General features: G+C 46.3%; 1 protein-coding gene across 2 annotated transcripts in view; it reads left to right on the top strand.

The window, feature by feature from the left end:
* The first annotated feature begins 6,076 nt into the window (after nt 1–6,076).
* MAP3K21 (mitogen-activated protein kinase kinase kinase 21) overlaps nt 6,077–12,287 on the top strand; it is a 57,052-nt gene continuing 50,841 nt past the window's right edge. For both annotated transcript variants that reach the window (XM_065922297.1, XM_065922296.1), the window contains exon 1: nt 6,077–7,043. In XM_065922297.1, the coding sequence (XP_065778369.1) occupies nt 6,224–7,043 (820 nt within the window). In that variant the 5' untranslated portion in view covers nt 6,077–6,223. The remainder of the gene's footprint in view (nt 7,044–12,287) is intronic.

Raw genomic sequence — 12,287 nt, 5'->3', positions numbered from 1 at the left:
ACTAACACCCAGCGTGCTACAAGGCCAAAATTTAATTTTTAATTTTTAAAAATAAATAAAAAGACTGAAAGAAAGCGATTACTTCATGAGAGAACCCTGAACCACATGGATCAGGACTGAATTAGTGCATGCCCAAAGCAGTAATTAGGAAAAAAATTCTTGGATTTATTTAGTTTTCCTTCTGAGAATTTCAAAAGAGCTGTTTAATTTTGTTATCATTAATTCTCATGGTATTCATCCTATTCTTAAGTATCTTAGTATTCTTCTAATTTTATGTGTACTTTAAAAAATTGGACAGTTGAAACGAAAGCTTAAGGCCTCTAAAAATGTCAGTGGTGTAAATTTGTTGTGTGTCTGTTTTAGGAAGTTTCCACTCCCATACTCCCAAAGTAGATTTGATGTGCAGGAAAACGATTCTTTTCATAGAATGGATACCACAAAAGAACACGGACAGAGTAGATTTGTCCAGATTAGAAAAATCAGCTTATATAAACAGACCCATGAATCTGTGAGCCATGAATTGAAGAATTAGACTTTCTGATCGAGAACATGAACTTACTGTATATTTTGTGACATAACTAGCAAGCTGCTGGCACTTAAAAAAACCAAACATAGCAAGTATAAACTCATTCTCTGTGGTTTATTCACTGCAATATTAGGAGTATGAGTTGCTCTTTCTCTCTTTTTTAAATCATCTTTGTCCTCAGCCTCCTCTGTTCAGTATTTCTAGCAGTTTGTTAAGAATTAGTCATTATACTTGAAATGAGTCCAGCAAATCACAAATAAAAGAAACTAATTCTGATAGGACAAAATGTACTAAAATGGCAACTCAGTGGAATGGCAACTTATCTCAGGTCCAAGGTCATGAGTTTTGCAGCTTTCCTTTAGAAGGGATAGCGTCAAGAATTTTCAAAGACCTTGACTTTCTGAAACCACTCAGGTTTTTACATTATTGTATTATTCAGTGAAGTAGTTCATTGTGCATCTGAGTAGCTCTGACTGGAATTTGTAACTTTAAGCGTAGACAGGCAAGGCGCCAGTCTTGTCCAGTGATTAAAGTTACAGAAATTCTAAAAATCACGATGACTCGGTCTAAAGCTGAAAGCCAGCTGCAACTTTGAGAATAAACAGCAACCTGACACACAGAATGAATTCAAAGCGTCAACACTTAAAAAACATGACATAAGCATTAACTTATTATTACTGATCCATCATCATCGTTATTATTATTCATTTAACCCCGCATCTTTAAACTTATGAAAAGGAAGCCAGAGTATTAGATTCTGGAAAGGCTCATTTACAATCTCAACATACAGAATGGTTAAACAAGGGAACTATATTTAGTATCCTGTGATAAACCATAATGAAAAAGAAAGTATATATATGTATGTGTGTGCATATGTATATGTGTATATATACATATGTACACAAACATGTACAACTGAATCACTTTGCTGTATAGCAGAAATGAACACAATTGTAAATCAACTATATTTCAATTTTTTAAAAAGTAGTCTTAAAAAATAAAAACACCCTGAGGTCACAAGCTGGGCCTTTTCCACAATGGGGAAGTCCAAGCACAGTATCTGCTCTCTTGATCTTTCTCCAGATAATTACTTGACCCATTCCTTCCTCTCCTTCAAGTCTCAGCTCAGATCTCCCCTTCTCAACGAGGCCACCTCGTCCACAATGTTGACCGCCACAAAATACCCCAACTCACTCCACCTTCCCCCCACCCCCAATTTCTGAGCCATCTTTTCTTGCTTTCCTTTTTCTTTTTATATAATATTTATCAAATTCTAATATACAGTGTAATTTGCTTACTTATTCTATTTTCTATCTACTGCTTTTAAAACATAAACTCCATGAGACTTCCCTGCAGGTTCACTGGCTAAGACCCTGAACTGCCAATGCAGGGGGCCCAGGTTCAATCCCTGGTTAGAGAACTAGAATCCACCCGCAGCAACGAACAGTTTGCATGCCACAACTAAGATCTGGTGCAACCAAATAAACTTACTATATATATATGTGCTCCATGATAAAAAAGAACTTTCTTTGTGTCGTTCACCTAGATTGCTGCCTGACACTCAAAAAAAGAGATGTTGAATGATGAACCTAGTTATTCTGTATATTCTGCCCTATCACTATTACATCTCTGTTATTATTTCACTTTATTGTGGCATGGTTCATGATGAACGATAGCAAGAATACTAGTAGCAACACAATAAAAGCTGATAATAAATGATAATAGTAATAAAACTTAGTTGCACATATGTATCATTTGGCTGACTCAAAAAACATTATGTTTTGTGATGTTACATGCTCCAAAGCCTTGGAAATTACCATGCTAACTTTTAATTCTAACCACCTTGTGAATATTTTTGAATTTTTCTTAGCAGATGACACTGGTCTTTGGCATAGGAAAATATATCAAATGGAAGCCAAAAAAAGGATAAATATGTTTTCTGTTGAATTTTCTATTCTGATATCTCCTTTGTGAATAGTAATTAATATTAAAATAATAAGAGCTAACATTTATTAGCACTAACTAAGTGTTATACTTCAATATACTAGTTAAATGAATCTTTAAAACACCACCATGGGGCAGATGCTATCATTCTACAATTTTGCATAGACCATGGAAGAACATTCGATCATGTAATAAGTGATGACAAAGGCAAGACTGGAACCCAGGACTGTTGACAGACTCTTGCTGTTATACCAAATTATACCACATTGGTAAAACATTTCTCTCTCTCTCACACACACACACACACCATTTTCCAAGTGTAATCCAAGGTAAATAATGAATGACAGCTGGCATTTCCAAAGTTCCAAGCCATCAATCAAAATGCTTTTTGTCTTAAAAAGTTTGAGCAATTCCATCAAACTGTTAAACTTTCTAGTATTCTGTTTTATGTCTAGAGGAAGAAGATCCAATAAAAGTAACTAAAACTTCTAAGAAACATTTTTTATCCAAAAGACTGTTTCATGTCTTAAACAACTTACACAGTTCTTGAGGGAATATTTTCCCTCATCCCTCTCTCCAGGGTTTCTCATCTCTCCTTACGTCCAGACACTTCAGATCATTTTTTAAATCCTTTCTAACCTGACTTCCTTCCTCAACTTTTCTCCAGAAAATATTCTTTCCTGTCAGTGAGTCATCTCAATGGCCCACAGACACCAGAATCCTTATTCTTTCTTCCTTATGTTTTCTTCTTCATCCTCTTACAATCCTATCTTTCCCATCCACTTGTTTACTCCACCAACCCTGAAAGTTCTCTCATCTGTTACACTATCTCTCCATGAGGGCTTCACTGGAGGCTCAGCTGGTAAAGAATCCACCAGCAATGCGGGAGACCTGGGTTCAATCCCTGAGTTGGGAAGATCCCCTGGAGAAGGGAAAGGCTACCCACTCCAGTATTCTGGCCTGGAGAATTCCATGGACTGTATATATAGTCCATGGGGTCGCAAAGAGTTGGACACAACTCAGTGACTTTCACTTCACTTCATCTCTCCATGGAGGTGATCAGGCATCCTGGGATTTTAGCCCTGATTCCCAGGTGGCTTCCCAGGTAGCTCCTGCCAAGGCAGGAGACAGGGAGATAAGGGTTTGATCCCTGGGTTGGGAAGATCCCCTAGAGGAAGACATGGCAACCCACCCCAGTGTTGTTGCCTTGAAAACCCCATGGACAGAGGAGCCTGGCCGGCTGTAGTCCATAGGGTTGTGATGAGTCGGACATGACTGCAGCGATTTAGGACGACAGCCACTACCTTTCTAGACTCATCTGCCACAGAAAACTCTCAGCCTCTCACAGTTTCCTGAGCCCACTGTTTATTTGTACTCACACACCATTTTTCTACAAATCCTAGACATACTTAACTCAAATGGCACTCGGCAAAGCATCCCCCCAGTGACCCCAGGCATAATGGATTGCTCCTTCGACTTGAGCCCAGGACACTTGACTTATTCTTCTGTCCTGGCGCTTCTAGGACTGGGACTTGTAACCTCCAATCCTTAGCCTAGTCTCTTACACAGAGTAAGCGCTCCCTAAGTATAATTAAATTAGATGTAGTCACACCTGGAGGGTTTTGCCCGCCATCTCCATCAAGATAGAGAAGAAACCACGGGTCTGTTCTGTGGATAATCATGGTAGAAACTGTAAATAAGGGTAGCATGGAGGACTAACAGGGTGGAGCAGGGAAGGCCCTGCGCTGGGCGTTGCTTTCCCCTTCCGCCGCAGAGGAAGAGAGGCTGACTGCATCTCAGCGGTGGTCGTTTCAGGAGGACTAATTATGGAGTTCCCTTCCACCCTCGGAGAAGGCAATGGCACCCCACTCCAGTCCTCTTGCCTGGAAAATTCCATGGACGGTGGAGCCTGATAGGCTGCAGTCCATGGGGTCGCGAAGAGTCGGACACGACTGAGCGACTTCACTTTCCCTTTTCACTTCCATGCATTGGAGAAGGAAATGGCAACACACTCCAGTGTTCTTGCCTGGAGAATCCCAGGGACCAGGGAGCCTGGTGGGCTGCTGTCTATGGGGTCGCAGAGTCGGACAGGACTGAAGCGACTTAGCAGCAGCAGCAGCCTCCACTATCATCACGGGTAAATCCTCAAAGATGCAAGGTTTTCTAAATGAATGAATGAAAAAATTCCAAAAAAGAAACTACGTTTACACAAGAAAACCCCAAAGTTCCTATCTCTAGACCTAAAACGGTCCTTGCCCCGAAACATAAAAGCTTCCCTTTCCGATGCTGTTGGAAGGCGATCATTCGCTACGCGGAGTAAATGGAAGCGTGTGAAGGCCCTGCTTCCCACGACATTTATGTACTCCGGTAAACGAGCAGCCAGCACATCGTCGAGGACTTAGCTTTCTGTGCACAGATTCTGTTGCTTTATTCGCCTTCCCCGGGCAATGTGTAAGCTTAGGGGCTCTAACATCCAGTGGTTGCCAACGCCTCCTTACACCCGAACCTGTGGGTTCACAGGTCCTCTCCCGTTGGAGTGCCACAGTATAGACGAACGCGGGATTATCTGTCACCAAGGACGCGCTGCCGAGTCCTGCATACCGGTTCTCACCCCGTCAGTTCTGGGCTGCACGCCCAGGGAGCCGGTCTGCAGCCTCGCTCCATTTGTTCGGACCTGTCCCAGGACGCACCACGACTCTCAGCCCCATCTCTATTCGGCTTAAGGCACCAGATCGCCTTCACCTGCTGCCACCGCGTTCCAGACAACAGTGGAGAACAGTATAGAGTCTCCCAGCCTGACCTTGGGCTTCATTTAAACTTTCTCGAAAACCTCTCGCAGCCCGAGGCTGGCTCCGCCTCCCCGGACTCAAGGGTGAGGCGCACCCAAAGAGGTGGAGCGCGAGCCTCGGGGGCGGTGGAACCCAAATGGGTGGGGCCGGCCCAGGTGTGGTGGGGCCGGCCCTGGAGTTAGGGCGGCCCCTGGATGCGCCGCAGGCCCTGGTGGGAGGGGGACAGGCCTGGAAGGGGCGGGCCCAGGAGAAGGCGGGCCCTGGGGGCGGAGCAGGCCCTGGCGGTGGTGCAGGCCCTGGGGGCGGGGCGGACACAGGGTGAGGGGCGGGCCCCGTGAGGTGGGGCGGGCCCTGGAGGTAGGGCGGCCCCTGGATGCGCGAAGGGCCCCGGTGGGGGGCGGGACAGGCCCCGAGGGGGCGGGCCCAGGAGACGGCGGTTCCTGGAGGCGGGGTGGGCCCTGGTCGGAGAGGGAAACTGGCCCGGAGGGTACGGGCCCAGACGGCCGCGGACCGGGAGGGCGGGGCAGGCCCTGAGTACGGTGAAGGCTTTGGGGGCGGGACGGGCCGGGAGGGGGCGGGACGGACCCGGGTGGGACGGGGCGGGATGGGCCGGGAGGGGGCGGGACGGACCCGGGAAGGGAGGGACGGGCCAGGAGGGGGTGGGCTCAGGCGGCTGCTAGGCCGAACGTGCCGCAGGTCGGCCGCAGGCCCAGCGCGCCACCATGGAGCGGCAGGGCCGGCGGCCGCGGGGACCGCCGCAGCAGCAGAGACAGCAGAGGAGGAACGGGGGCTGAAGCCGGGGCCTCCGGGTAGTGGGCCAGTGAACCCTCAGCCGTCCTTGAGCCCAGACTCCCGTTCTCTGCCTTTCTGGGCGCCGGCGGTGACCCCGCTGGACGATGCGCGCCCCGGGCCGCCCGGGGGGCTGAGTCCGCCGCCCAGTTCTCGCCTCTCGCCACCACCCACCATGGCCTGGCCCGGCGCCGAGGGCGCGGCTGACCGGCCGGGATCCCCGGCCCGGGGCGCCCCCACCGGCTCCGCGTCGTCTTCGTCCGCCTCCTCCGGCGGCTCGGCCTCGGCAGGAGCTGGGCTGTGGGCCGCGCTCTACGACTACGAGGCGCGCGGCGAAGACGAGCTGAGCCTGCGCCGAGGCCAGCTGGTGGAGGTGCTGTCCCAGGACGCCGCCGTGTCGGGCGACGAGGGCTGGTGGGCCGGCCAGGTGCAGCGGCGCCTCGGCATCTTCCCTGCCAACTACGTGGCGCCTTGCCGCGCGGCCGCCCACCCCGCGCCGCCGCCCGCCAGACCGCCGCCGCCGCGGCCCGGCTCGCCCGTGCACGTCGACTTCGAGCGGCTGGAACTCAAGGAGCTCATCGGCGCCGGCGGTTTCGGGCAGGTGTACCGCGCCACCTGGCAGGGCCAGGAGGTGGCGGTGAAGGCGGCGCGCTGCGACCCGGAGCAGGACGCGGCGGCGGCGGCCGAGAGCGTTCGGCGGGAGGCCCGGCTCTTCTCCATGCTGCGGCACCCCAACATCATCGAGCTGCGCGGCGTGTGCCTGCGGCAGCCACACCTCTGCCTGGTGCTCGAGTTTGCCCGCGGCGGAGCGCTCAACCGTGCGCTGGCCGCCGCCAGTGCGAGCCCGGACCCCCGCGCGCCCTCCCCGCGCCGCGCGCGCCGCATCCCCCCGCACGTGCTGGTCAACTGGGCCGTGCAGATCGCGCGGGGCATGCTCTACCTGCACGAGGAGGCGGTGGTGCCCATCCTTCACCGGGACCTCAAGTCCAGCAACAGTGAGTGGGGACGGCGGGGCGGCGGGGTGGGGGAGAGGAAGACGCAGTTGCGCCAGTAGCAGTCCACCTGGATAGGCTAGTTGACCTCCGGACTCGCGAAAAGCCCCCTGCGCAGACTTTCCGGGGCTCAGAGGTCCATTTGCACACTGGTTACTTGCTTTGGAGCAGGTGACACACTTTGCTTTGTGGCTTTTAGGTGCTTTTTTTTTTTTTCCTTTTAATTCAGATCAGACTTGCTTGCAAACCACACAGTTGTAGAAGATCTGGACTTTCTGGAAACCTCATGGTGCTGTTTAGCCTTTAGGTACACTAAGTAGTTCGTTTGGATAGAACTTCGCCAACTGAGGCCTTTCTGGAAACCCATGCACCCCGCCCCCCCCCCCCCCCCCCGTTTTGTCTAGTGGCCTTCATCAACCTGCCCTTTCCTTCAGCTTTACAAGCACTGTATTGAAGTCTCTTCTTTCCCACTTTCAATATGGCTTCGTGTCCTTTAACGTCTCCAAAGTATTTTCATTCAGATGTCTCTGCCCGTGAAGTATGATTTCATTATTGGTTCAGTGGCTTGTGTGTTAGGGAATTGTCTCCAGACCAGAAACACCATTTTGTGCCATCATGCACGTTTGGATTGATTTAAGAGCAAGTTCACTGTCCTTGTGCAGGTACTTGAAATCCAGAAAATCTGGCCTGTATCATTCACTTTGTTTATAAATCAAAGTGCGTTTTACAGATGTTGATGAAGAACTGACAAAGGAACTCAGCCCAAATCCTATTAAATTTCATCATATAAAAGAGCTACTAGAATTAGCTGTTTAAAGTTTGTTCTTCGGTATTGAAGATCTCTTCACAGTCTTAGAAGGAGGTGAAATCTCATGAAAGATTAAAGGATGCAGCCAGAACTGGTGTTGGCCTACCACAGCTGCATGTGTTTCAACCTTGTAAAACCTGCTAGGACAGGAGCTGGGGCAAATGGAAACATTGCCCTTCTCCTGCTCTACAAGCAGAAGAGTGACAGGAAGAAATGATATATTTGTTGTATGTTTATGTAGACTTTTTCTCCTATTCAAAATCCTAGAGCAATGTACTTGAAAATGACTAAAGTAGCATTTTGGAACTGTAAATAATATCAGTGTTAGTAACTACAAATAAGCATTGGATTTTTTTTTTTTTTTTAATCTTATGACTTCTGTTGGCCCCCATGTCTTACAATTTAGATTGTAGCTGCTTGAGTGACAGGAACAAATTCTAACAAAATATGGGCTAGAAAAGTGGCAGGGGTGGTATGCACCCTCAGAGTCCTGACAGAGGCTGCATGAGGCCACTTATTTACTTTTGGACTGTGTTGCAGTAAAGACATAGCACAATTTCAGATGAACTAATCATTGTAACTGCTTAACACCTGACAGTTTTTGTTACCAATTCGAGCTTATTGCCTAAACTATGCTTTTACTGAAAGAAACGTTTAACCTGCTGCCAAAGAACATGACCTGTGTGTCCCAGAAGCCCTACCCCTAGGGAAACCCACAAGCCTTTGTCTGCTGAGAGTTTTCTACAGAACCAGGTATTTTAAGGATGGCAGCAGCATCTTGCTCGTTCTGGCTCCTGGCAGTTGCTATAGTTGTGATAGGCATGGAGCCTGGCATCCTACAAACTTACTCTGTTGCCGGATGTCAAATCGCCAACACCGGCAAACAGTTTGGGTTGGACTGATCCTTAGACCCAGAAATTAAAGGGTCTGTAACTCTTACTTTTGCATTATGCTTAGGCTGTTTGGTTGGATTGTAATAACGCTTAAGGTCCATATGACCTGTTCACAGAGGCAGAGCGTGTCTGCCAGTGGTGGTAAAAGCACAGAAGGGCAGGTTAACCCATGTTCCAGTGTATAAATTGAAAACTTTTAAAGTGCTACTACTATTAAATAGTGAAAAGAAATAGCATGACCTTGGAATAATAAAATGGTTAAAAATTTTTTATGGACACCAGAAAAACTTGTACCGTAGAACAAGTAGCTTACTGTGTCTCAGGGAGATATTATGTAATCTGAAGGTGATTATAGGCTGCAATTTAGTTTTTGAAAGACTTTTCACCCTCAGAGTAAGTTGCCAAACTTCCTGGAGCATTTTAATTTCTGTAATTGTTAGGCAGAGTGGCATTATCGCACTTTTAAAATGACTTAATTGGCCAGGTCACTCACCTAGCCAAATATTTGTTACGATATGACCACTTTTACAGTTTTTAACTGTAATTTCTATGATCTAAGCATTTTGAATAGGGCCTAAAAGGTGCAGAGTGGGGTCTAGCACATTGTCTTATCCTGGCTCTGGTATTATTTATTCAATGAATTAATGCAGGTCCCTGGGAACCCTCTTGTGATATATGAAGCCATAACTTCTTGTTGAGATTTTTCAGTACAGCACAGACTCTATTACATTATGTTTTGTTTGACTCTATTGGATATTTGCTAATGGTGGTAGTGAGTTAATGATAATGTAAACAAGGTTTTAAAAAATCAATGTTGAATTTTAATTTTACTCTTTAGTCTGCTCTTGTAACAAAGAGCCAGAATACAACTACTTGGACCTGAGCTAGTAGAAATTATTGTCTTAAAACAAATGTTTAAATTTATCAAACTAAGACTTGACTCTTGATAAATTTTCTTTTTTTTCTCATCAGTCTTTTTTTTTAAGTCCTGTCATATCATTCTGAGACAATGTTTGTTGAAATAAAAACCAATCTTGTGATGTACAAGCAATTTTATCCCTTTTTCAAGAGACAGCAAAAGATTCAAAGTTGAGCCAAATGAGCAAGTTTGAAGCATCATTTATGTTGTTGAAATATGCTAGGCCCTGTCACTCCCAGATGCAAAGTAAATAGAAAATGCTTTGCTAAATATGTGTACCACAACTAGAAAGCAATACAAGGCAACCTTGGGTTACTGTGAAAAGGACCAGTTTTATATGCACTCAGAGAAGAGAAAAACCATTGTGAGCTGGAACTCATTTATTCTACAGAGTTTGACGGCCCACCCTCTACCAGGAACTTCTACCCCCCAGGATACAGTGTGAAAGTGGATCGTAAAGTGTTCCCCCAGCACAGGACTTAAGTCTCATAGGGAAGATAAATGGCAGTCATGCAAATATCAGTAAGTGCTGTCAAGAAAAGAAAGCATGATGAGGGGTGGAGAGTGAGGATGCTAATCAGACGGGGTGGTCAAGGGCAGCCACTCCGAGGAAGTGATACGGAGACCTGGAGAAGGAGGAATGAGTCCAGCAAAGGTCCAGGCGAAGGGCAGAGGATGCAGAAATGAGCCTGATTGTTGGAGGACTGGGAAGAAGGCGGGCCGGAGGGCTGGAGCAGAGAGTAGAAGAGAGGTGCGGGCCGGGGGTGGCTTGCAGGCCCCTGATCCACATGGGGGTGCACTCCGAGCGCCATCCATCAGTCCAAAGCCTTGGGGCGTTTTGTGCAGAGGAGGGGCATGATCGAATGCCTGTGTTTATAAGATCACTCTGAAGACTGGACTAGGAACTGGCCTGAGTGAAGACTGGGAAATTGTTCAGGCCAGAGAAAGCATTGGTTTGGCTGAGCAATGGAAGTGGTTTTCAGGGAAGTCACCAGGAAGGAGTGAAAAGAATATAGTACAGTATGTGAATTGCTGAGGAGGGTTTGAATTATTAGAATTTAGTCTTAAGTGTTTTGTTTGTTCTGACATAGTTCAGGATAGAAAGAAGATTGCATGGCATAATTTATGGTTCCTTTTTTACTAATGTTGCTTACTGTTTTCTACCTGTTTTTTTTTTTTAAGCAGAAAATAAACGTTGCATGAGAAACTGAGCCACAGACCTTGTAGCTGCTTATTTGTGTACTTTTTCTTTCAGTGATTAGGTATCTTTTATCCTGATTTTTTTTTTTAGCCTCCTGGGAATAATTATTATATATTATTATCTACAAGGACATCTGCAGTCTATAAATAGACATAGTTATATTTATTATGAAATGCAATTTAGAGCTCTTACTAAAACTACAAAAGAAATCTAAATTTTTTTTTTTTTTTTTTTGCTTTTCTCATTAGTGCAGTGTAAATAAAGGAGCTGTTTGAGAAAATTATAGCCAGCATGATCTCCAAATAAGGTGCTTACAAAGCTCATAAGAGTGGTTTGGAGGAGCTATTAATTATGCTATTATCAGTTGAGAGACGTGCATCTTCTCCCTTCTCTCGTCTGTTCTTTTACTCCAGACATGCAGCTTCATGCCATGGCCTCTTCCTGTTCTAGGGGTTCAGGGAGATCAGTTCAGAGAATCCAGTGGTGACAGAGAGCTGTCTGCTTCTGAAACAAAATTGACTAGAGAGATATCTTTGAAAGAATGGCAATCAAAATGGGTCTTGATTTTGATCTTCCCCTTCCATTTTTATGCTTGCTTGTTGGAAAATAAATAGTCCACTTCTGATTTTTTTTTTTTAAATAGTTGGGAGTAATTTAGTGCTGATGATCATTTTATGGGTTTCCTGGTGGCTCAGACGGTAAAGAATCTGCCTGCAATGTGAGAGACCTGGGTTTGATCTCTGGGTTGGGAAGATCTCATGGAGGAGGGCATGGCAACCCACTCCAATATTCTGGCCTAAAAAATTACATGGACTATACAGTCCGTGGGGTCACAAAGAGTCAGACATGACTGATTGACTTTCACTTTTCACATCATGCTCATTTTATAATGTACATCTCAGATCGTTTTGTAGTCATTGTCAAGTGTATCAATGCATGGGAAAGGAAAGCAGAGATAGGAGATCTCCTCCATCATTTCAGAAGGCCATCTGTAAGTCCCGCTTTCCCACACTGGCATGTGAGGGTTGGACTGTTCTAGAACTGTGCAGTACCAGAAGGAGCCTTGGCTTTGAGATCAGACCTGGGTTTGAATATTGGTGTCCTCTATGAGCTGTGTGACCTTGGGCAAGTTATATAACCTCACTGAGCCTGAAAATCTTGATTTCTGATACTGTCTACTGAATTCCTGTCTTGGAGATGGAGAGGAACCTGTAGGGGGAAAATCTAGTTTTTTTTTTAATCCTTCATAGGCAATTGGGTACATTCTACATGAAAGCAGATGGCTTTTTTAGTGAACAGTTAGGAGTCAGGTATGGCTAGAATGAAAAGTAGACAGTGGCTTTTGTTGAGAAGGAGACTGGTGTTTAGCTTGTGGCCAGTTAGCATGGCCTTGAATGCCACGCCAAGAGTTGTGGACTGTCTAACA

The sequence above is a fragment of the Muntiacus reevesi genome, chromosome 2, assembly GCF_963930625.1.
Source record: "Muntiacus reevesi chromosome 2, mMunRee1.1, whole genome shotgun sequence".
Taxonomy (NCBI): Eukaryota; Metazoa; Chordata; class Mammalia; order Artiodactyla; family Cervidae; genus Muntiacus; species Muntiacus reevesi.
Note: the sequence above shows the minus strand (reverse complement) of the source record. Positions and strands in the feature narration are given on the sequence as shown.